This window comes from Tachysurus fulvidraco, chromosome 19 (genome assembly GCF_022655615.1).
Source record: "Tachysurus fulvidraco isolate hzauxx_2018 chromosome 19, HZAU_PFXX_2.0, whole genome shotgun sequence".
Lineage (NCBI taxonomy): Eukaryota > Metazoa > Chordata > Actinopteri > Siluriformes > Bagridae > Tachysurus > Tachysurus fulvidraco.
Genome location: NC_062536.1, coordinates 12,304,231 through 12,330,317, shown reverse-complemented (window position 1 = coordinate 12,330,317; position 26,087 = coordinate 12,304,231). Strand labels below are relative to the sequence as shown.

Here is a 26,087-nt window from a genome sequence, read left to right as displayed (position 1 = left end):
AGAATTGGGGTGAAGCTAAATAAGTTTTATTTAGGATTGCAATAACAGAAGAAATAGAATAAAGTGACAATGTATGGATTATAAAAAATAACAAAAAAGAGATAACTAAATGCGTTTGTTGGTATATTTTTTTAAATTAAAGAAGGATGTAATAATAGCAAAAGTAAGCAGGAATGTACTAAAACAGAAAGGTAACTGAATGAATAGTTTACTAGATGCAGAAATGAACTAAGTACAGCCTGAAATAATATCCTGCTTGATAGCAATTAAAATGGGCATGGCAGAACGATCTTACAAATATTAAAAAGAGGGAAATATAGAATATATTATTGTATGTAATGATGCTTGGTAGTCCGAAGAAAACATTATACTGTAAGGCAAGAACAGTGCATATATTGAATGTTGCATATTATGCAATATAAAGGAAAGAAAGGGGTTCGCACAGAGAGTGGAGGTGAAAGTGAAAAAGTGCTGCAAATACCTCAACATGTTTGATGCTGTATATTGTCTACAAAATTTCTTAAATATTAAACAGTAACAACTGCATGATTATTTGTATCAGGTACAGCTGAAATTTCAGTACATATCAGAAGAGTGCTTACAAAAATAATAAGATAATTAAATAAAGCTCCTAAGCATATTATATCACATTAAGACTCATAATACTTCTAACCCCCTTAAACTCCCTGAACAAAAAGAATATGGTTCTACCATTTATAAACACAGTCTTTATATTAGTTTCACTGTAGTTATACAATAATTCATATGACTTCCTGAATAATATGTTTTAAGACTAATAAGTAAGCAGACAATTTAAAGGTTTAATGGTGATTTGTCTCAGAAAATCTGTTATCTGAATCAATTTCTTTGGTTGGAAGACTTTGTTGGCTTTTTCATAGGTTCAGAAAACATCAGTTCAGGCTCAACATGAGAGCCCATGGATAGCCTATGGATAAAGAGAAAGAGTTACAGTTAGATAGAAAGTATATACTATATATTATTATATATTAATATTATATAAACTTATTATATATACAGTAGGTTTTTACTAGTCATGTTATAATAATTTCAGTAAATATAAACATTTCCATATATAAACATGTGCATGATTGATTTGTTTAATCCTGTAAAAAATAAATTGAGATGATCACCAAGCGCTGGTTGTCATAGGTCTCAATCAAGTCTTCGTCATCAATGTAAGGTACTTTGTCATCCTGTAGCTGTGAGATCTGGACATTGTAAGAGAATGACACAATCAATTTAACCATAAAACAATAAGTATATTGTAAATATATTATATATGTAATATTGTGAAATAATTCATCTAAAAATATTAATGATGTTGTTTTGGGTAATTATTAACTAATCACAAGTAAAGGTAATGGGGGTCTAACTGTTATTTCAGGTATTTTCCCCTGAGTCTGCTTTTACTGATCCATGGGAGCAGAAGTAGTGCTTCTTAAATAGTCACCCTTTTTTCAAAATTAAGCATTTTGAACTACAAGATCACAGAACAAACTAGTTTGAGCTTGAACCTAGAGCACATAGTAGTTCTCAGGCTAGTTATACTTTGTTATCTATTAAAAAGAAAAGCATATTCAGTCTTGTAATCACTTGTCACCAAAAAATATCACTTCTCAGTAGTTAATCTTTTGGCATCATTTATAAATACAGCTCTAATTTTAGCTGATTTTTACATTTTGTTTTATACCCAAACAAAATCTGCCATAAATACATACCTTATCTAACATCGGGTCGTCTGTGATATCACTAGCAGTTTCCATCTTGATGTAGAGAATAGCATCATGGACAGAGTGGAAGAGCATGCCTCTGTGCACCATTGCATCAAAGAAGCCCATTGACTCCATCTTCATGATAATTTCATCTATAATATTTAGTATTTCAAAAATATATTAAGTATATTAAGAACAATTTAAGTCAAATTAAAAATATTATATAAAAGCATAATATACTAGAGGTTTGCTTATCAGTACATACCATCACAGCCAGCAATATATATATTGACTCCAATGCGTAAAAATTCCTTTATTATCTGTAAAGTATAAAAAAATGTCATAATATAAGTATTAATGAACAGCTTTTGCATTTTTACGTTTCATAAAACAACATATTCTCTGCCTGTTAAATTAGTCCTGGCACAAATTTTACTTTAGCTAAGTTAAGAAACTTTCTGTTAGGAATGTGATTTTTGGGTGAATGTGAAAGCTGGCTTAAAGGTACATTATTTAAGGTGAGTCACTACTAGATCTCTATTTGTGGGAGCTCAACAACATTAGAACCATGTAGTTTTTCTCTTTTTTTTTTCTTTTTTCTTTCCCATTTGCATATATTTTATATTGTACATATTTTCCATGTTATCTGTACTAGCAAGAAAAAAAATCAATTATTGCCCATCTAAAAATATTCCAAAAATGTTATTATCATTTTAAAGAATGTACTGAGAAATGTACAGAATTTATTTATTTTTTTTAAATCCTAGAGGACTTTTGGTCCTCTTTTTTTGTTTTGAAAAACCTTTAATTGTTGTAATTTCTCAATTAAAGTTTCCAGAACTATCTGAATTGTATTAAAATTGTTGCTATTTTGGTGTAATATTTCAAGCTACAAAAAAATTAAAGAAATCTATAATTTCTCTACTTTAATACTGTAATTAGTTTGAGTATTCTGTATCTTGACAAAACTCACTTAACAACTTGCACACCTACCAGTTTAAGACACTTTCCAGCCATCACATCTATGAAGGAGACTGCAGTGAAGTCCATCACCAAGCTGTGAATGTCAACTTTGGGGACTGTGACATTTACAGGCAGTGCAGCCGTCCAATCCACTTGCACCTCTATATCCACGTCTGTCCGAACTTCATTCTCCACTTCCTGCTGTGGTTTACCTTCCACCTGTTGAGGGTCCTGCTCGTTCTCATACCCCTCATTGGTCACACCCAGCTGTTCTACTGACACCAGGCCATTCTGCAACAGGAAGGGTGATAGGTTAAGTGTTCAAGTTCATTACATCACTAAAATACACATAATTAAAAAAGACCCATGTCTGTGTTTCTAAAAAGGAAGGTCAAAGATTATATATAAGGAAGTGTTAAAGGACATGAAGCTACTTGGTACGAGAGTAGAGGATGTCAAGGATAGAGTTTGGAGGAAACAGATGCTTCGTTGTGGCGACCCCTAACGAGAAAATTCGAAAATAAGAAGTCTGTGTCACTAACAATCATACCATGGTTCCTGCAGGTCACAGAGATGATATATTTTCACCATTCTGATGTTTGATGTAAACAATAACTAAAGCTATTGACCTGTATCTGCACAGTTGTATGCTGCTGCATTTTATGCATTGCATTCTACAGGTAGTATTAATACAGTGCATGTTGTGATTAATACAGTGAAAGGTTTAGTAATATAATCATTTGAATGTCAGCAGAATGTGCCACAAGTTTGACTTCATAATCTTTGTAAAACTTTGATCCATATTGTTCAGTTTTGCTTGTATACCTCTGTGACTTTAAGCTTTCCCTTCTTGATTAGACCATGAATCTTCTTTAATGCTTTGTTCCTTTTCTTAAACACTTGCACTGCATCAAATCCCACCTGGCCATGAAAATTTAAAATGTTAGCAATCCAGCAAAAATGTTTACATCAAAAATATCAAGCAGATCTTGTCATTAAAAAAATACACGCAAACATGCAGATCTTACTATATGCTTTATCCGGTTTTTCAGATGATCAATATTGGCAAAATATATTGGTGCAGAACACTTGAAAATCTTTGTTCCTGGACATGCAACAATCTGTAAGAAACATTTATAATCAAACAAAGACAATTAGAGCATTGGTTTTACATTTTACATTAATAAAAATGAATGAAAATTTTAATTGAAGAATAGGTTAAAACAGTACATGGAATATTTTATTTCTTACATTTTTATAGTCTTTCATATTCTTGTAGATGTCTGTACTGGGTATATTTCCAAGTGTTGAACAGGATGGGCTGATATAAAAATATATTATTTATTTATTATTTATTATGTGCCTTTATAACAATAATTTATTATTGTATTTTTAAATACTGAATCTTAAAAAAGAATTTTAACACATTTTAATGGCATTAAAAAGGGGCCAAGTTTACTTACAACTGTGTCCTGGCAACCACAGTGGCAAGCTCAAACACTAGGCCAGCCAGCAAACCGATATCCAGCCCCAGCAGGATACAGGCAATGAATGTAAACACCCAAATAATCTGTGAGAATGTAAGTATGTAATCAGTATGTATTTGTTATCTACTGTTTTAACACATTTTTTAGATGTATTATGCTGCCCCAACCCGGCCGAGAAGTGCAAAACACATTAACAAAGCCGATAACAAATTAACAAATCCGAAAACAAATATTAACAAATCCGAAAACAAAATAACAAATCCAAAAACACAACGACAATTCAGACCCGGAAACGGTAGATATAGTTTGCGAATGGAAACTTACCGATCATCTGACAAGAAACCTGTCATTCACCAGTATATCTTGAATGACAGGTCACTGGTACAATGATCGGTAAGTTTCCTTTCACAAACTATACCTACCTCTTCCGGGTTGACTAAGTCGTTGCACGAAACACATTAACAAATCCGAAAACACAACAATTCAGACAACCCGAAAGATTTAAATACCTGTATATCGGTACGTTTCCATTCACAAACTATACCTACCGTTTCCGGGTTGTCTGAATTGTCGTTGTGTTTTCGGATTTGTTGTTTTGTTTTCGGATTTGTTAATGTGTTTTGCACTTCTCGGCCACCATACGTTAGTGTTATTTTATTGCTTTTGTATTAGTTGTTTGAAGAGTAAAAAAAAAAAAACGTCAGTCTTAACGTAAATTTACAACCGGCAAGTCGGTCGGACTTAAAGCAAAATAATAATAATAATAATAATAATAATAATAATAATAATAATAATAATAATAATAATAATTGAGTCTGTCCTAAATTGACAGGGTCGATCGGGTTACGGCAAACAAGAATATTTTTAAGGATGGCCTGATTTGATATTTTTTTAACCAGTTAACCATTTGGATTTCTATGCCTAAAATGTCTGATAATATCCCTTTTTTTTCCATTTTTTTTTTTTTTTGGTTCTCTTCTTTTTCCAGAACAAAGGTGAATTTCTCCCAAGATGTGAATGAGTGTGGGTCCTGCAAACTGACTCAAATTACATTTAATATGTATTTCTACTTCAAGCCCCAGATTTCTGCATCCGCCCCTTCCCTGACCTGAATAATTAGGTAACTGGTGATGAATGAATGAATGAATGAATGCATTCATTCATTCATTCATTCATTCATTCATTCATTCATTCATGTATGTCAATAACCAATGCTTCTGATTCACTTGTGTAACTTATGTTCATAATTCTTTGTGGAATCTGATTTCATGAGAATTCTTAATATTTCCAGTCAGGTTAATGTGATTGGATTTATTTGTCATACAAATACTTTAAACATTTTAAAAAGGTTGGCCTTTGTTGGCATTGCATGTGTGTCACTATGACCACTTACACAATCGGTCCTATTCTTCCTCCATAATATGGGCACATCATTGAACTGCATAAGCATGCCTTTCAGGTTGGAAACTACGATGGCGCCCAGCACTGACTGGAAGTTTAAGAAGGAGAACAGAAAAGTTAAATTGTTAGAGGTGATCGTTTATTAGTTAATTTTGACTGTGTTGTTTATGTAATTTCTTTGCGAATGTGGTCAGTTTCAGCCTGTGGTTGGCATGTGGCTGGTTAAACAACAGTACACTATGCATATTTATATTTAAGGTTCACGTGTTAAAATTTACAGATTTTACTTTAACACCACTGACCTAAAATATTATGTATACCTTACTGTAAATACCTTGTGTTGTGGCTTCAATAAATAGCATAATTTTTTAGAATAATTCATGTTTGTTTGTCATATCATGTTAATTGGAGCATGAAACCCTTTTATTATTTGTTCTGCAGTTTTTTGACATACCTTTTGGAGAGGCTGAAGTAAAGGCCCAAGAGCCACAATCACTATCAGCACTAGCAGAGCTGAAATTATTGATGCTACCTGTGTTCCAACAAAGTCACAAAAAAACCCAGGATTTTTGTATGCATTGTGTTAAGTTTGCATGCAGTTTGTGTGTGTGTGTCAGTGTGTGTGTGTGCGTGCGTGTGCATGTGCATGTGTACCTGAGTTTTGCCTCCTGTGCTCTCCTGTATTGCTGTACGTGAGAGTGCAGTGGTAGCCACAAAGCCACCAAAACTGCCACAGACAACATTGCTGAATCCAAAGGCTATCAGTTCCTGTTGAGTGAAAAAAGGTAAAAAAAAATCTGTTGCAGAGCCTTTGAGTAATAGGACAGTATGTTCACCTCCAGTTGCTTATCTCTGCTGGCAGTGATAGTAGTAATCTGGTTAATAAGGTCTCTGTCAAAAATCACAGGGAGTAATAGAATTCCCTGCCAACTTGAATTTGTACTTCCTAATCTCTCATGAGCACACCCACATACCTGATTTCCATCAACTACAAGGTCATGTTTTGCTGCGTAAACTTTAGCCACTGATATTGCTATGGCATAAGATACTACTGCTGTGGAAAAGCTTGGGCCCACAAAACTGCTAAAGAGTGATACATCTGGGGGTTGAGGTGGAACAAATCTATTAAAAACACACACACAAACAAACGTAATCTTATATTTTAAATTTTTATTATCAAATGTTCACACTTTTAAATCATTGACATGTTCGATTTTACAAGAAATTCTCTTCTTACCCTCTTGGGATAGTTTGAATGATGCCAGAACCATAATTGTTGCGAAGGTCAAGTGCATAAGAAACCCCGGAATCAATAACTGTCTAATAAATAAAAACATACAACACAGCTGAAGACTGAGAAACACAAATACACTATTGAGGTTTGTTAATAAAGGTTTAATAGAGATTTTTATTTTTCAATGGTTAAATAAAGGAGATACCTACCACTATCACTTCAATAGGAATAGGCACTGGAAGATTTTTCTGAAATCTGGCGTTGAACTCTTTTACAAGCACAACAACAATAATAGTCACTACTGCAGCAATCAGGTCAACCATGTTGGCTTTCTTGATGTTTTTAAATACGTCCCCGATAGTCTAACAACAAATGAAAAAAAACAAACAGAAACAGAAAAAACAAACAGAAAAAAATATTCAGTTAATGAAGCTTTATATATATATATATATATATATATATGTGTGTGTGTGTGTGTGTGTGTGTGTGTGTGTGTGTGTGTGTGTGTGTGTGTGTGTGTGTGCGTGTGTGTGTGTGTGGTATATATCATGATTTTATTGATTGATTTATGATTTTGGACACAAAAAAATGTCATGTCACTGATCCCTTTATATCATACAATAATAGCAATTCAATTGACTGAAATTACGTAAATATGTAATACTTAAAATCATAATTTAAAATACTGAAAATAAACCTTAATATGTCTTTAAAGCAAGTAAAACTAAGCACTAATAATGGTCAAAGATAGTGATGTTTGTTGTGTTACATACTCACATAAAAAAGAGCCAGGACGCTATTGTAGTTACCAGTGGGAACATTAAATATCAGTTTGAGCTGCGAGACTACTACAGAGCAAGCTGCTGCTGTAGTGAACCCTCCTACCAATGGGTCAGACAGATAACGCACCAAGAATCCCACCTGTGCCACACCCATGGCCAACTGGAAAACATAAATTGTAGAGGTTTACATCAAGCAAAGACACACAACAAACAACACTTGCATAATTTTTTTTAAGATCTTAATTTCAGAACTGATTTTTTTTAATCCACTATCAACATCTTAGCCCAATAAGCTTAAACATTCCACACACAGACAGACAATTAATTAATTATGCATTATGCAGCACAATCAGGAAGCTGTCAAATCATATACAGTCCCAGAATAATGGGAGCAGGTTTTTCTTTATTTTAGCACAACTATACCTGAAACAGTCCAATCAGGACAGTCATAGTGGTAGCTAATGCCAGTCTCTTTGCGTCTCTTTCTGCAGTATTCACCACCATTGCCACTGTTCCATTCACTGCTGTCCCATTCCCTGGTATCATGAACAGTTCATCAGGAGCAAGATTCAACACCACTGATCCCATCATCAGACAGGTGACTGGAAATGGGCCTGCCCAGTATAAGACGGGAATGTACTTGTTAAATCAAAATGAATCAGCTTCAGTTATTATTATTAAGACATTACATGGCTGTTATTTTTTTTTTTTAAAGAAAAAAGCACCTTTATGATTCAGCATTCAGCATTATACAGTGTAGTAGATAACCTACCTACAGATAGATGTCTAGAGGTCCCCAAAATGAAGTAGGGGAGAATTGGGAAAAAAGCAGCATAAAGTCCATATACAGGACCGACATTAACCAGCAGTGAGTAGGCCAATCCTAACCGGAAAGAAAAAAAAACACATTATAATGCCTTTCAGAAAAATAATAAACACTAGAGATCAAACTAATTATTTTCCCAGAACAAATCTTACCTTGCAGAGCACACACCATACCCGTTGTGATTCCTGCTACAATTTCACCAGCAATCCATTCCCTGAGTTGATATGCTGGGAGCCATTCAAGGATTGGGAAAAATCCCTTAATCAGCCCTACAACCCGTTTTGCAGAGCATCTGTAATAAGTCAATTATACATGAGTTTGCTAAAACAAGGCATGAAAAGTCAGTAGTTAACCCCACACATCATCAAGAGTTTTTACAGGTTCACTAAGATTCCAAACTAACCTGCAGGAATTACTGAGCCTTTCTTTGATGGTCTTTCTCTCTCTGGCTTGCCTTTCGTTAACATGTTCAAAGGCGCGTACGGAGTAGATGGGCCGTGAGACATTATATTGGTTCTGGCTGTCCATCTTGAAGATAACCTGTTTTTACATGGAAGAATATTTTTCTTGTTGAGCTGATTTTTGAGGCATCCATTGCTTTTCTCAAACTCATCTTAATGTAGAAGGTTTATGTAGAAATATTCTATACCAACCCCAGGCAAAAGTTGAGGAAATCAAAATAGGAATGTAAGACGGATGAAAAAAAGGTATTTCTGTGTGTTTTATTGTATTATTTACTTTAAATGAGAGGCTGATAAAGGAATAACTATATTATGCAATTATAATAACCTCAGTGGTAATAGACACTAACTCATTCCACATCATTCAACCAAAATGCAAAAGATTAATAAGTACACAACATATATATATATATATATATATATATATATATATATATATATAAAACTATATATATATATATATATATATATATATATAAAGGAATAATTGTCAGATAGCTTTTGTATAAGAGGAATTAAGTTTTCAGAACAACATGCAACATTCGGGAGGTAACTATTTTCCATTGCAAAGTTTTTAATTCCTTAAATGTTATATTCTACTTTCAGATAAACTTAAATTAATCCATTAATCCACCCATGATTTATAACAAAAACAGTCAGTAGAATGTATATTTTATAATTCTTACCTGTCAATTCAAATCTGATCTTCTTTCATCCGATTGACAAACTGTTAATCATCCATCACTTCACTGAAATTTACTTGAATATGTGCTCAATGTAATGTGCAAATGCCATATTTCCAATAAATGCAGCTTCACTCTTTTGTTCTTGTTACTGTTCTTATTTTCTTATTTTATCCTCTCTTCTCTCTCTCTCTCTCTCTCTCTCTCTCTCTCTCTTATTTAACTTCTTGTTCTATCTGTTTACCAGTAAACCTGACTTTTACATTTATATATAAGGGAAGTTGAGTGGTGGGTGGTGTCAATAATACAGGAGGAGATAAAGGTGACTGTCAATAAGTGTCATTCTTTACATCTTTTTAAGGAAACATTTTCTGAAATCAGTTTTAAAACTACTTTAAATACTGTTCCTTTTGCATTTTACTCTTATTACTAGTAGTAGTAGTAATAGTAGTAGTAGTAGTAGTAGTAGTAGTGTTAGCCAGTCATAAAAGGTTTGTGATATTGTCTTTGTCATATTCATATGTTTCATACATATAAAACAGAATAGAATTCTATGTAAATGCAGGTACTATTTAGTAGTATATTGCTAGTGCCATGTAATGATGAATCTTCATGGAGTCTTGATGACTTGCAGTATGTTCTGTTTCTCAGTAGGGATCTTTGTGTTGTTCTTTCTCTACATGTGGCAGTTTCCTAGTATGTGCATTCTATTACATTCTGTTTGCAGAAATGTTCATGTTTGTGGGTAAGCTGTTTCAAAGAGGAAATGCTTACACAAAAATACTGGCATAAGTTATAATAATACAACATTTTTCCACTATCTAAATTTATATCAACCATACTAAACTGGATCAATCCAATGTCACACATGTTAATTATTTATAACTATGACCAGCAGCCAATCTAGATGCAAATATTTTAGTTTCAAGTAACAAGGGAATTGGGGGTAATGGAATTATTAAATAAGGGGGTATTCTATGTGTACTGTCTCACAATTTCAAGGCTCCTGGTTCAATTCTGAGCTCAGGCTACTGTTTATGTGTTCTCCCCATTTCCATATGGGTTTCCTCGAGGACCTTTAATTTAATTCCACCTCCAAAAACATGCAAGTAGGTGAAATGGCTAATTTGGTAAAATTGCCTTTTGGTGTGCAGGATGACGTGTAATTGGCTACTGAGAGCAGGGAATAGAGAGTATCCATTTCTTGTTCCCAGCATTCCAGGGATACGCTCTGCATCCAATTCAACCATGACTAAGGTAGTTGTCAATAAAGATGAATAAAGATTTTTGGGTCACTGGTCCTGACAATAGTATTAATTACCATCTTAAATAGCACAAGTCAAAAAATGTCACTTTGGACTTTATAGTCTATATGGTAACCATGAAAAATACATTTATATGTTGCTTTTAAAGTAAATGATCATTTGTGCAATTAATTTAGAGTATACAGGAATGATACACTTGACATGTTTACATTGAACATGTTATAATGTTTTCTTTACTCACAATGCATAAACTTCAACACTTCACTTATTTCTCTCAATATATCTACTGTACAGGTAATAAAGTGTGACAACCGATTCAGCGTAGTAATGCTGATAAAACAGATTTGTAAACGATTTATCATATTTTCCTTTTTAGCAGGTAAAGGAGTTGACGATACACTGCATGCACTGCACTCATTCAGGAATTCTTGTATGTATTTGTATAAATCAGTATATAGATCATTTCATTTAGATGAAATGTTAAGTAACTGGTACATCGAGAAGAAACTGAAGGAAATACTTGGGTTAAGAATTATGTTTGTTTGAGTCCTTATTACTTAACTAAGGCTCAAAAGCAACCTTTAATCATTCAATCTTTTTATGTTCATGTGCAAAGAGATTTGGACAATGTTTCCACTCCACAGAAGAATATCCCTGTTATTCCTCGTCTGAAGTCTATCAGTTTGATTGACATATGAAAGCCATTTTACTTAAATATTTAGTAAAAGTGGAAAAAAAGTGCATTTGACTTAACATGCATGAGTACTGGAGTTCAATTAAGGAACAGACATTTTCTTTTCATTGGCAGCTTTCATAAATATTTCTATGAAATTTGTGACAACATCAAATAAAAATGTGGTGCAAATGTTCCAAAAAAATTCAAACAGGTCCAGTACTTAGCGTACTGCATAACATGTTAAACTGTCAACAAAACACAAGAGAGTGTGGGTATTACAAGTTCCAGGTACTTATGTTTTGCTTTTCATAGCCACATTATTTTTAAAACAAATCATACATGGACCAGCTCTGTGTTTTTGGGTGCTAGTCATATTTGTAAAAGAAGCAAGAATTGCTGTTATATATGCACTATTTAATTATCTAAAAGAATGGTATTATCAAGAAAGGTAACTAACATAATATCCTCAGAATTGCATCAAAAACATGTCTGTACAGAACAGCTTTCCAAACAAAATGCAATAGTTTTGTTTTTTAGTAGTAGTAACACATTAACAGTATAATATGCACACAATTTTTTAGTTTAGTCTAAAGGTCAGTCTAGGTTTTCAGTAGTCATACACTTTTGTGCTTTTCTTTGTAACCTGTAAAGATTACACAGAAAGAGTAATCCAAAAAATGTCCTGCATGGAGAAATTCTTTCAAAGAAACCGTGACATGTACAGCTAGCAAGAATGTTACTGTACCTGGTTAAACCTACTGCAAATTTTTCAGTGTTCTATGTGATTGCATTTACACAATATCTGGTCCACAGAGACTTTTTGGAAATATATCACTTTATTAAATGAATTATACTTCCAAAATAATAAATACATTAATAACAATCAGTAAAAGATCATTAGAGTCAGACATAAAATTGCTATTACAAATAGAAATGTGCATAGTAAGCCTGTGCTTTTAGATGACTGATAGCAAAGCAAAAATTCAATCTAGATGTCCTAAATATTTTCAATCGCTTATCAATTTGTTTTGTTTTGTTTTGTTTAGTTTACTCTGTAGTTCTCTATAGAAAAATAAAAATCTAAACACAAATTGCCAAGTTGAAAGAAAAGTTAGGCAGAAATGGATACAAATTCAGATAAAGTTTAGTGTGAAAACCACAATTAAACAAATCAATATCAAAAAACAGTCAAATGTCAGGTGATGTGCATAAAGACTCAATAGAGGAAAAACCAGAAGAAAAAACTTAAGAAATAATACATGAGCAGAGAGCATTAAGGTCATGTACAAAACGTTTACTTCGCATTGAGTGAATGTGTGTGAGTCCTTTATGTATGGACTGGTGTGATTTGTGACAGTCGTACATAATTAAAAGTCTGGTGACTGTGAACATAACAGAGTTCTTGTGTTTTGAACCGTATCTGTAGGCCATGGTGTGTTCTCTAAAGATATGGGAGATAAACTGACACAAATTACAAATGTATGTGTACGCATACTGTATAAACCTTAGGGATGGAAAGGGCCATAGAAATAGAGATCTTTATTATTTTGGATAATAATAAAATTTAAAAAATCTGCTTATGGTTTAGTTTCACACTCACATTTCATTTAAATCCAAATACATATACAGATATCTGAAGATAACTGAAAATTTCACTGCACTCTAAATAAAATTCGCAAGTAAAAATACACTTACCATTCGATTCAAGTTTATTTGTATAGCACTTTTTACAATTGACATTGTCTCAAAGCAGCTTTACAGAACATAAACACAGAACAAAAGGTTATTATAAAGAATAATATAAAGATTAATAGAATACAAAATTAAAGACTAATATTACATATATTTAAATGTTTGTATTTATCCCCAATGAGCAAGGCTGAGGTGACTTAGGCAGCAGTGGCAAGGAAAAACTCTGTTGAATGGTAAAGGAAGAAACCTTGAGATGAACCAGACTCTAAGGGGAACCTCATCCTCATATGGGTGACAGCATATTACCATCACAACCATTTTGTTTCAGATCTAGTCCCTGGATTGTTGTTATAATAACATTCACTCCACTCCACTCTTTTGTGTGGCTTTGAGAAACCAAAAACAACAATGGCCAGCTCTCAAACTGTGCAACAATATTACAGAGTATTTAAAATGTTTACATTTGGGCTTTTGCTTTGACACACATGTCTACATTGTGTTATAGCGCCATCTACTGTTTTTTGGAATGCATTGCTTAAACCAGATGTATTCACACTGTAGAGTGGCCTTGACCTTGGCCTGCTTCACCCTGCACTGGGTCAATGAAGAGGTGTTGCTGTTGGGGCTTCATACTCAAAAACGACAGTTAGCAATGGCAATTTTCTTATACACTTAAACAGTACATTGATTATTATTCTGATTAAACATCCAAATACAGTTTACTGGGGAACCCCAATCCTATCCTATTTCACCCTTTATAAAATATACAACAAGCAGTGGCAGGCAAACCTGTCTAAAATGTGTGTGAGCAATAAAGTCAATATTGTTTCAACAAATAGATTAGGCCCAGATAATTGAATCCAGGTTAATGCAGCTTTAAGCAGTTATTACCACACAAGCAGAGCAAGACATTTGTTTTCTCATATTTGTTCCACCTGTTAGAGCAGACAGGACTTTGACCATGAAGAAATCCACCCACTTTCCGCTCAGCCAGTAATAAATACTGATTATAATCCACAAACTGTGACTGTCTAGCAGACACGGAATATAAAATAAAATGGCTTTCTAATGCATTATACACAGTGCCTTGCAAAAGTATTCATACCCACTGAACTTTTTCACATTTTGCCATATTACAACTATATACAAAAATGCATTTTATTCGGATTTTATGTGATAGACCAACACAAAGTGGAACATACTTGTGAAGTGAAAGGAAGATGATGAATGGTGTCCAAATTTTTTTTTTTTTTACAAATAATGATCTGAAAAGTGTGCATTTGTATTCAGCCCCACTGATTCAATACTTTGTAGAACAACCTTTCGCTGCAATTACAGCTGCAAGTTTTTTGGGGTATGTCTCTACCAGCTTTGCACATCTAGAGAGTGAAATTTTTGCCCATTCTTCTTTGCAAAATAGCTCAAGCTCAGTCAGATTGGATGGCGAGCCCAATCTAAGATTGCCCTGTAATTGGCTCCATCCATCTTCCCATCAACTCTGACCAGCTTCCCTGTCCCTGCTGAAGAAAAGCATCCCCACAACATATTGGTGTGTTAAGGGTGATATGCAGTGTTATTTTTCCGCCACACATAACGTTTTGAATTTTGCCCAAAAAGTTCAATTTTGGTCTCATCTGACCAGAGCACCTTCTTCCACATGCTTGCTGTGTCCCCCACATGGCTTGTCGCAAACTGCAAATGGGATTTCTTATGGCTTTCTTTCTTCCACTCCTTTATAAACACCAGATTTGTGGAGTGCACGAATAATAGTTGTCCTGTGGACAGATTGTCCCACCTGCAGCTCCTCCAGAGTTACCATGGGCCTCCTGGCTGCTTCTCTGATTATGCGTGACTATCACTCTTTAAGTGACGTGACATATGGCTAAGTATGGTGACCCATACTCAGAATTTGTTCTCTGCATTTAATCCATCCAAAGTGCACACACACAGCAGTGAACACACCCACCGTGAACACACACCCGGAGCAGTGTGCAGCCATTTATGCTGCAGCGCCCGGGGAGCAGTTGGGGGGTTTGGTGCCTTGCTCAAGGGTACCTCAGTCATGGAATGCTCTCCTTGTCGGTTTAGGTGGACGGCCATGTATTGGTAGGCTTGCAGTTGTGCCATACTCTTTCCATTTCCAGATGATGGATTGTACAGTGCTCCATAAGATGTTCAAGGCTTGGGATATTAATTTATAACCTAACCCTGCTTTAAACTTATCCACAACTTTATCCCTGACCTGTCTAGTGTGTTCTTTGGTCTTCATGATGTTGTTTGTTCACTAATGTTCTATAACATTCTGATGGCTTCACAGAGAACAGCTGTATTTATATCGAGATTAAATTACACACAGGTGCACTCTATTTACTAATTAGTTGACTTCTGAAGGCAGTTGATTTCACTGGATTTTAGTTAGGGGTATCAGAGTAAAGGGGGTGAATACAAATACACACCACACTTTTCAGATATTTATTTGTAAAAAATAATAATAATAATAATAATAAAAATTGGACACCATTTATAATTTTCATTCCACTTCACAATTATGTGCCACTTTCTTTCGATTTTATTTCATAAAATCCCAATAAAATACATTTTTCTTTGTGGTTGTAACATGTCAAAATGTGGGAAAGTTCAGTGGGTATGAATACTTTCGCAAGGCACTGTAAAATATACTATATAAGATACAATGGTACAAAATGCAGAGGAACCCCAGACAGACACTGTGTATGTTCAGACAGAAGTCTGTGCACAGAAATAAACCAGGGACCCTAAAACTGTAAGGAGGCAATGCTGCTCCTTCTCATTTGTGCAGTTTTTGTGCAAATTACAATGGAACATATGTCTTTCATGCAGAAGAATATCACAGGAAGGGAGGGGTCACATCTCACTTCCACTTAATGTAATTCTGCACAGCATTAAAACACTGTATAAACAGTATAGAGGTTTGATTGAATTCCTGCTTGTTGCATTTTCTTTGTATGCCTCCATGTCTCCATTGAAATGGTTGAACATTATGAGTAACTTACTGCCACCACTAAGGTTAGGGTTAGGTTCACTCATATATGATTTGTGTCTTGTAGACTAAGATGTTATTCAGATTTAGCTTCAGATGATTGCTACTTATAATTTACTGGATGCTTCTTGGCGCAAATTGGCAAGAGATTTATTACAGCCTTGCTCTGGATCTACATACAATCTGGCAACCCTGCACAGCGCCTGCGCCGTGCGCTTTCTGAAACGTGTTAGAGCAGTTCACGGCGTCAAAAAAAAAACGCCCTAGATTTATTCCCTTTAACTGCAGAATGGTCAGTGAGCGATCTGATGCGACATGGACCTAAAATCCGAGCTGCTTAAGTCCATCTGGTACGCGTTCACGTCGCTGGAGGCTGAGGGCAGCGGAAAAGTGTCCAAGTCCCAGTTGAAGGTAAGAGGGGATTTTTTGCTACTGTGGAAAACACACAAAAAGCCCCTAACGTTATCAAGGACTGTAAAATGACTGTCACTGGTTTGGGTTTGTGCAATCAAGTATGTATCTAATAGCTCTAATTCTTATTGTAAGTATGGAAAGTGCATATGGTGTACTTTTAACTATCTTCCTAGTAAAATGTAAACATAGTAAAGTTACAAAACACATCCTATTGTTTGCACCACTCCAAAAAGAAAAAGTACAGTTATATCTGACAGTGTATGTAAACATTGTTCATCACTACTTTTGTGTGGATTACAGATATAGGTTATATAGGTTTATATGATAGCAACAAGTTGTAATTTTGTGTCCTAAGATTATGTAATAAACCTGAGGTCAGCTCACACTTACTGCACCAAAATATCTACTTCAATAGGATAATTGAGGACAATGTGAATTTGTGTTAAATGTGTTGCTGTAGTTTTAAAAAATCTTTGTTGTCGTCCTTTCAATGCACATAAATACACAAAATACACAAGCACTGAACCAGTGCAGGTAATCCCGGCAGTTTCTGTGGAATGTCTCATGTTGGAACACATCCTTAAATTATCCCATGCTTAGAAAATAAAGCAACATCAGGCAGCTGTCCTGACATGCTGTTTGAAAAGCAAAGATCACTGATTCTCTCAACAGACATGGGGAAGAGAATTCCACTTCTCATTCCTCTCATTTCAGCAATGTGCTTGTCAGCTGATTGTTTTGCACACATAAAACATCACACCTTTGCTCCTTGGTGTAATATCTCTATTTCAACCATATTATGATCACATGTATAGACCAGATTTTTATTACCAGTCTGTCTCTACAAACAGTCAAAAAAAGAAAACAAAATAGAAAATGGTACGAGTGATCAATTCTACCATAATGTGATTAGTTATACAGCAGCACTATCAAGCTTATTAGTGTAGTGAACATTCTACAGCATTAAATCTCCAACATCACATGTAAAAGTTTCAAAGCATGGCCTATTGCTTATTAATAAATTATAGTTTTACTCCTTCTCTTCAGCTGCAGGTTCTTGCACCTATCAGTGCTATACAGCTGTGTTGTGTTTAATGCTCTTTTTCTTTCTGTGTATGTCACAGGTTCTGTCTCACAATTTATACACAGCTCTGAACATCCCTCATGACCCTGTTGCCTTAGAAGAACATTTTAAGGATAATGACAATGGACCTGTCTCTGATCATGGATATATGCCTTACCTCAACAAATACATTCTGGCAAAGGTATACACACACACATACGACAGTTATATACATATATACATATATAATCTAAACATTTACACATGTAACATATATATATATATATATATATATATATATATATATATATATATATATATATATATATATATATATATATATATATATAAACTCATGACTGTCTTGACTTCCTGTTTACCAAGTTTGCAGTTATCCACAAAACAATAGTAAGTGGAGCCTGTTACATAAGAGTTTGTGCTTGTTAATCTTATAATCTGCTTATACACGCAGTTGTAGAAATTATCCTTTGAGTGTAGAAATAAAGAAAAGAAAATATTTGACTTTACCTAATTTTTTTTGTTAATGTTTAGGCTACTGATGGTACATTTAACAAGGAGACGTTTGATGAGCTGTGCTGGATGATGACGGCTAAGAAGAACTTCAAGCCCAGTATTCAGCAGGGGGTGTGTTCCCAAAGGGACTGCTTCGAGCTCTTCTGTCTGTTTAACCTTCTCTCTGAGGATCGTTATCCTCTTGTCATCATCCAACCCGAGGTTGGTGCTTTTATAGTATATAGAGGGAAACCACAGGTGATAAATGGATAATAATCAGATGTGCTAGCATGCTAGCATGATCGTATTTTGGAGATGTTGAATGGTATAGGATCAGTTTTCTTCAGTCCATGCAATTATGTTTATTACACATCTTTTTTTTTTTTGGTAGCATGATTTTATCCTATAAATATAAAATAATAAAAATGACATCTGTCAAGTGTAAGATGTAATGTAAATATAATGCAGTAAGTGATGTGTAACTCATTTCAGTTTTCTGCAATGTTATCATAGGCTAGGAAGTTAAAGAACAGTAAAAACAGAACTAGAGTCACAGGGCTTCCTGCTGATTACACATAAATCTTTGTTTGCAATCTACCAACTTTCATGTTGTGCAAAAAATGCCATGAGCTGCAAAAACATTTAATCCAAGTATGGTTGCATTAATTCAGACCGATTTCAGATATCTTGCTATCATTGCAGAAGTAATTAAATGTGACATTTATGACCCTGACCCCTTTTATATATGAAAAATATTTATGCCCTCAGCTAGAGTATCTGCTGAAGAAGATCTCCACTGCTATGAGCCAGGAGTGGGATGGGAAGACACTGGAGGATTTGCTATCCCAGGATCCTTCTTTGCAGAATGGCTTGACCGTGTGGATGTTTTTGGAGCATCTCAGTGCAGGGAACCTTATGAGAGTGGACTGTAAAGAGGCTTTCAGCATGGCACTGGATGACATCTTCATGGAGATGTACCACAATGTGCTGAAGAAGGTGACCATCTTTCAATAATTGGGAAAGCTACGGACTGAACAATAATAATGAGAATGACAAATAAGGAGCCGCAATTTTTTTATATTTCTATTGCTACACAGAAATTTTAATGTGATTGGTCAGAATCTGTTAAAGAATATTATTTTACAATAACAGCTCTGCCAGTTCTTCCAGCTGTATTTCACATCACAGGTTTTTGTCAGTATGCTGATTCTATAGTAACTTCTATAGTAATGGATTTTTCATAGGGACTTATATGAGGGAAACTTATATGAGGGACACTTACCATAATTTATGACCAATAAACATTTTTAAAAATTGTTAGAAAGAACACCTTATAATCATTAATATGTTTTTTAATGAGTTTTTTGTTAAGCACTTTTGCAACAAGAGGAAAAGTAAAGCTATTCCATTAGGATTTCCACCACAGGAAAGTAATTATAAGAGACACCGTATTAAAGAACTAAATGTGATGATATCCTACTAAAATATGACGTGTAGTTCAATTAAATAATTGTTACTAACTTATTACTATTATGTAAACTAACTAAAAATAAATTAATAAATAATTGATAAATAAATGGGGGGCACGGTGGCTTACTGGTTAGCACGTTCGCCTCACACCTCCAGGGTTGGGGGTTCGATTCCCGCCTCCGCGTTGTGTGTGCGGAGTTTGCATGTTCTCCCCGTGCCTCGGGGGTTTCCTCCGGGTACTCCGGTTTCCTTCCCGGTCCAAAGACATGCATGTTAGGTTGATTGGCATGTCTGGAAAATTGCCCGTAGTGTGTGAGTGTGTAAGTGAATGAGTGTGTGTGCCCTGCGATGGGTTGGCACTCTGTCCAGGGTGTATCCTGCCTTGATGCCCGATGACGCCTGAGATAGGCACAGGCTCCCCGTGACCCGAGGTAGTTCGAATAAGCGGTAGAAAATGAGTGAGAGAGTGAGAGTGATAAATCAATTTTTTTTCATAGTTATGTTTCCCAATATCTTTTTTTTAATCTACATAAAGTAATATGGTTATTAAGTGATCTTTCTTATTTTTCTCTTTCTTTCAGGGTTACATGCTGAAAAAGGGGCATGTACGTCGGAACTGGCATGAACGCTGGTTTGTGCTTAAGCCAAGAAGCTTGTCCTACTATATTAGTGAAGACCAGAAAGAGAAGAAGGGCGAGGTCCAGTTGGATGGGTGTTGTGTTTTAGAAGTGAGTTTTGCTGTTGTTCAGTGTCTGTGTTCAATTGCAATTGTTTATTTTTCTCCACAAAATATAGCTTTGATAGTTCCTAAAGAGAACAGAATCACTAATGATGGGTTCAAGTTTTGTTTGTTTTTAATCATTTGAACTGAATTTCAATAATGGTGGAAGATAAAATATATGCATTATTATATATTTATAATAATATTTTGTGAAACATATTTTAACAGTATTTTACTTTAAAGCCACAATTTTATAGTAATTGCTCATCACTTGTTCCTTTAAATAAAATGCAGATTGAAAAACTGTTCCTGTGAACATTTTACATTTCTAAATTATTTCACTAATTTTTTGAAAGTGTTTTAGTGAATAAATGTGAATCAGTGAGGTCTTTTTTAAAGATCCTCAGCTCACTTTGTACAAATTTAAATGCGTGGTAAAATCCCAGGGACAGATCTAGACAGCTAAGCATTATGTAGGGCTAATAATTCTTTGATTTGTTTGACAGACTATACCTGATAAAGAAGGGAAACGCTGTTTATTTTGTGTGAAGACTCCTGGCAGGACATATGAGATGAGTGCTTCAGATCAGAAACAGAGAGTGGAATGGATTCAAGGTGAGTACTTAAGCCTTTCTGGTTAAATCTGTTGAAATATTTTCTAAATATTGAACTTGAGGTTATAAGAACTTCACATAGTATTGTATGACAAACACAATTTTCCTAATATATTTACAATGCAATGTTTGGATCAGCCTGTCTGACTCTCTGTATGTACACTAGCTATGCAGACAGCCATCCGTCTGAAGACAGAGGGAAAGAGCTCAGTGCATCAGGAGCTAAAGATGCGCAGACGAGAGCAACGGGAGAACAGCCAGAATGGTCAGAAAAGCGAGAACCAGAGCAGCCAAAGTAGTAAGAGAAGCTCGAGCCAAAGCAGCCAGAGTGAACATAGTGCTGAAGATGAGGAGCCAAGCTCTGTGACTCAACACGGAGAAACAGAGAGCAAGGAACCAGACTTGGAAATTATAGACATCATCCAGGTAGAAGAGAGGGAATAAATAGACATAAGTGATACTGCTTAAGCTTTTGAGTTTACCAATTTAGTGTGTTTTAGCAACACCTGGAAATGGAGGTGCAGCGCAAAAAGGAGGATGCATGGGTGAAAGAGAAGCAGCAGGAGAAGCAAGAAGAGCTGGAGAGACAGCTGAAGGAAGCAAATGAGGTAAGACACAGATGTGTCCTTTTTTATAATTTAAGTGCACCGTGTTGGTCCAAACAATTATCACTTGCGTTCAGGGAAAGAAATATGAGACATTATTGACAGCAGTAATGTCTATTTACTAGTATGCATTTCTAAATGTTATGGCTGATGGTTTACTGGTTGCTGCCCAGGCCAGAGAGAACATGGTGACTGAATTGGCTAAAATGGAAAAGGAGGTACAGCAACAAAAGAGGAGGATACAAGAGCTGGAACTCACACAACAGAAACTTGAGGAGGCGCTCAACACACAGATTCAGGTCCACTTAGAGGAGGAGAAAGTCCGACATGAGCTTGAGAGGTCAGTCACAGACACTTATCTTTTTTCTTTACCCCATCAGACATCAAGCAGATTTTGGAAATCTAATGGCCACCAGGGCCTGTTAATGATCACCATCCATCATCTTAACCTTGCCTCAAACTTTTTGTGAAAATTTACGTGTACACCACAAATACCACAGACGATGGCCAGAACCTTGCACCATACCAAGAATGTCAATAGTTAAAGGTGGCAGTTGTCTGATTTGTATTTTATTCTAGTATATGTTTCTATTAATATTTTTTTACAAAATGTATTCATTGTTGTATTTATTGTTTTTTTTTTTTGTATTGAGCAAGCTGGCATAAGAACTTCCTTTAGTTCTTTATTTATATTCAACCATAGAAACCAACTAGGCCTAGCATCAAAGAAAGACAATCCTTTTCTCCAAAATGGCATTAAATTATATTAAATATTTTTTTCTATTTGGTATTCCACCTACCAGCATCAAGATAGTACAACACTTGACCTGTGTGTACAGAACTGTTAATGTGGTTCCCACATAAAGCCTAGGAAAAAGAATGTAAATGTCTCACTTACGCACTTCCTGAATCCTCTTGGATCGTTTTAAGTCTTGTGTGGATTTTGAGTTGTATTTGAGGTTAGGAATGTTTCTGAAACCTTTATACTATGACTTTCAAGCTCTTCATGGAAGTAAAAACCTCCTCCACAACTTTTTGGCAGGCACACACCTTGTATCAATCTGCAGATTTTTAGTAAGCTTCCTAAAAAAAACAGTAACACTTGCCTTGTCTAGCCATATGTATATTAGTTTTGGAGCACATTATCTGCTCATTCTGACTAATTTATTCTATACTCTGTTACATTCCTAGAGCATATACATGTGTTTGCTTGTCTTCCAGGCTATTGGAAGAAGAAAGGAAGAAGCTGACTGAGTTGATGGTCCATCAGAGGCACTTGGAGACTCCTGACTGTGCAGAAATAACCCAACAGAAAACACCTCAACCCCAAAAGGACAAGGATAACATACTCAGTCCTGCATCTTCTGTGATTCCTCCATCTTCTAGCCCCCAATTAACAACGTGTACATCCCAGGAGTTTACAGAAACAGAGGAGACACATCAGCACAATGTGGAGGTAATTAAACAAGGCTGAGTAGAGAGAACTGTTGAGAAATAGATCAACTGTTGGCCCTTCCTCTTTCAGGCAGCACATTTGTAATTTCTATTTGTCTCATTATGCAGAAAGTTCCTGAGAATTTTTCTAAACCACCACATATGAGACAATGGAACGTCCAGCTCAACGGCCTTATGAAGCCGATCACACCAGCAGGTAACAAATCCTCACAGAGAACTGTCAGGCAGATATAGGGTTTGTTGTTAGAATCTGCTGTACCCAGGAAGCCCACAGACTGAAGTAATACATTGTAAGCTTTAAATAGACAAGAAGACAAAAGGGATAATAAGCAAAAAGGTTGTCTGGGACGGGTGGCCCAGTGCATTAAATTGTCACTGAGATCCTGCTGGAACTCCTGCTTACAGCACCACTTAATGTTAATGCACTTAATGTTTGAACTTAATGTTATGTGAATATGCTCCCCCCCCCCCATCCCCCCCTATCCATGTGTAGACAAGATGAAGCGTCTGCCGGTGAGGTCAAACTATCCCAAACATGGCCAGGCACTCACCAGTACAGAGTTCATTTTGAAGTTTCAATCGACCGTCACTGAAACAGAATCCTCCAACAGTCAGTTACGAAAGAGAGAAGAGGATGTAGATACACAAGACCTAATCACTGCATGCCACGTTGAGGAACCACATAAAAACAGAGAACAGGTTGAACAGAGCAGCGACCTTTCATAGTGCCTCCCTGGCACAAACTCAACAAGTACACATTTTGTGAGATGTTATTGTTTGTAGTAGCCTTACCATCTTACACACATGAATAGCAACTGTACATGTAAATATATATTAAAAAAATGTAGTTGTAGTATTTGCAAAAATGTTGGTAATCTACAGTAAAGCTTGTGTGTGTGTGTGCGTGTATGTGTGTGTGTGTGTGTGTGTGTGTGTGTGTGTGTGTGTGTGCTTGTGGTTTTAATGCAAACAGATAACACCAAACACATACTGTATGCGATGTTATTTATTTCCCACCATTTATTTCCCACTGTTGAAAAATCCAAACACTGTTATCTACATCAATATCACTAAATTTATTAAATGAAATAATTGTATGAAATGTATGCCACGATACAATATATCGTATAGATGAATAATAAAGAAAACCATTAAATTATGAACAATAGTTTGCTCAAACATTTAAAAACTTTGTCCTGTAGTTATATTTGTTTTATTATGTAATCTGGTGCATGTTGTATACTGTATATTTACTACTTCAGCAGATATATCAACATCAGCAATTTACACTGCTCTAGCTATACAGAACGATCTGATAGTGAGGACTGAATGCAATGATTATAACGTGTTAAGATATGACATGTATGAGACAGAAGACATACATGATAAGGGGCAAGCAAGGAATGCAATGACTTATTTTATAAATTGTGAATTTACACTCTGTATTCCTTACTTGTGGTTTATCTTTTATTTCTTCTGTAATGGGTTCTGTGCTTCTGTATTGTATACTTTAGGTTTTATTTGTAATTCTATGGATGACCAGTAGAGGGGGAACTTGATTTAAAATATTTAGACTCCTAATATCCAAAAGTTAATGTCCTCAAACCTTGGTCCCTATTTGTCATCTTGTTCACTACAAAAGTTAAAAATAAAATAAATGGGTTCCAAAATAGTCCTGTTAACGTTTTTGTGCTACTGATAATGTTATGTTGGCCACACGCTCTCAAACAAGCACTTCTTTAGTACTGGATGTTGAAAATATTCATGCCGTCCATATTTGGTTCTGTGGATGCTGGCGACTGAGTGGAACTCAGTCTGCAAGACATCACTCCCAGCCACAAAGATGAATGATGGCCTTCTGTGCTGGTTTTGGGTAATAATCAATAGCATGACTGTAAATGATCTTTGTGAAACAGTCGTGGTTTGTGATTTTCCAAAATCTGATCTTTTCCTTTAGAGTTTGGAATCTTTCTGTTTATAAAGCTAAATATTCTTGCAAATGTCTGTTACGCATGCTGGCTTTAACACCTGAGTTTTTGCATACATGCTTAGAAACTTTACTTACTGCTTCAGAAGATTTACAAGAATGCTGTAGAGTAGTACATTTTTATAATTAACATCAGACACTCTCATTTGTAGTAGCTCAAATATACAAGCTTCTAAAGACCACACGACCAACTATGAAGTGTCTAATAGTAGCAGATAGACAACACTGAACTGATCCAATCTGTGGTTGTAAACATGCAACACTATCTGGGTGCGTCCCTTCATTTTGAGGCAAACAAGAGCATGTTTTAGGGCCAGACATCTCTAGTGACGGACTTGATTGCAAGTTGGTGACGTGAGCTCAAATGTCATAGGCACTCTTCTATGAAAAGGAGCAGTGACAGAATATAAACCAAGGATAATTGTTCCTTAGCAATCAGCCCTATATTACAATAGAATTCTACAAAAACATAATTTAGCATCCAGTCACACTCTAGTGAAGCAGGGTCAAATGAATAAGACATTAGGAGTTGTTTAGGCTGGAGATGGCTGGGAACGGGAAAGACAAAAGCCAGATGCAATTTTTCTAGAAAAGGGTGTTTGGCTCAGAAATACCAAGAGAGCAACACCTAGCGATGCTCTGGTTGAGCTGTGTCCCTTTGTCAGTAATAGATTATGTGCATGTGTGGGATTTTGTTTACATAATTAAATGGCAACTCAATTTTACAAACTGGATTATTAATAATTTTTTAATTGTCTAATAGTTTTTTCATCCAGTCATTAATCTTATTTTACTGCTTTATCTTGGTCATGGCTGTGGTGGAACCAGAAACCATCCAGGAAACATTAGGAGTGAGGTTTATATACTGTACAGTCTATTTGGGTAGCCAGTCCATCACTAGGCACCATGTATGTGCACACACCAACACACACGTTTATACTCACATAGATTATTAAATCTTCTGAAACAGGACAGCTGACATCTTTCACAACAAGAAAGAAGCCAAATTACACTAGTAAGTGT

At 35.4% G+C, this 26,087-nt stretch overlaps 2 protein-coding genes across 2 annotated transcripts; one reads left to right on the top strand and one right to left on the bottom strand.

Moving 5' to 3' along the window:
* Positions 1–10: 10 nt before the first annotated feature.
* On the bottom strand, positions 11–9,815 carry LOC113645686 (pendrin-like). The gene is made up of 21 exons (XM_027151434.2): positions 9,574–9,815; positions 8,830–8,966; positions 8,579–8,718; positions 8,373–8,483; positions 8,024–8,214; positions 7,596–7,760; positions 7,028–7,180; positions 6,822–6,904; positions 6,559–6,706; positions 6,239–6,352; positions 6,039–6,116; positions 5,577–5,672; positions 4,160–4,266; positions 3,948–4,017; positions 3,725–3,817; positions 3,522–3,617; positions 2,727–2,987; positions 1,999–2,053; positions 1,740–1,885; positions 1,152–1,229; positions 11–946 (listed from the first exon to the last, which is right to left on the bottom strand). Exons 2-21 carry the CDS (start codon positions 8,952–8,954, stop codon positions 923–925), a joined length of 2,334 nt encoding a protein of 777 aa, XP_027007235.1. The 5' UTR covers positions 8,955–8,966; positions 9,574–9,815; the 3' UTR covers positions 11–922.
* A 6,610-nt stretch (positions 9,816–16,425) lies between these two features.
* Positions 16,426–24,749, top strand: def6c (DEF6 guanine nucleotide exchange factor c). The gene is made up of 12 exons (XM_027151356.2): positions 16,426–16,633; positions 17,761–17,901; positions 18,252–18,434; positions 18,981–19,208; positions 20,264–20,410; positions 20,910–21,018; positions 21,184–21,443; positions 21,518–21,625; positions 21,796–21,962; positions 22,844–23,078; positions 23,186–23,273; positions 23,571–24,749. The coding sequence occupies exons 1-12, from the start codon at positions 16,538–16,540 to the stop codon at positions 23,801–23,803; spliced, it is 1,995 nt and encodes a 664-aa protein (XP_027007157.2). The 5' UTR covers positions 16,426–16,537; the 3' UTR covers positions 23,804–24,749.
* The last annotated feature ends 1,338 nt before the right edge of the window (positions 24,750–26,087 follow it).

Excerpts from the sequence above, each read along its gene's own strand:
- LOC113645686 (XM_027151434.2), bottom strand. The coding sequence starts at position 8,954 with ATGGACAGCCAGAACCAATATAATGTCTCACGGCCCATCTACTCCGTA. Across the intron at positions 4,267-5,576 it reads GGAAGAATAGGACCGATTGT|ATTATTTGGGTGTTTACATT; the intron begins GTAAGTGGTCAT and ends ACATTCTCACAG. Across the intron at positions 4,018-4,159 it reads GTGGTTGCCAGGACACAGTT|CCCATCCTGTTCAACACTTG; the intron begins GTAAGTAAACTT and ends TTTTTATATCAG.
- def6c (XM_027151356.2), top strand. The coding sequence starts at position 16,538 with ATGGACCTAAAATCCGAGCTGCTTAAGTCCATCTGGTACGCGTTCACG. Across the intron at positions 18,435-18,980 it reads TTGTCATCATCCAACCCGAG|CTAGAGTATCTGCTGAAGAA; the intron begins GTTGGTGCTTTT and ends TTATGCCCTCAG. Across the intron at positions 21,626-21,795 it reads AGCTGAAGGAAGCAAATGAG|GCCAGAGAGAACATGGTGAC; the intron begins GTAAGACACAGA and ends GTTGCTGCCCAG.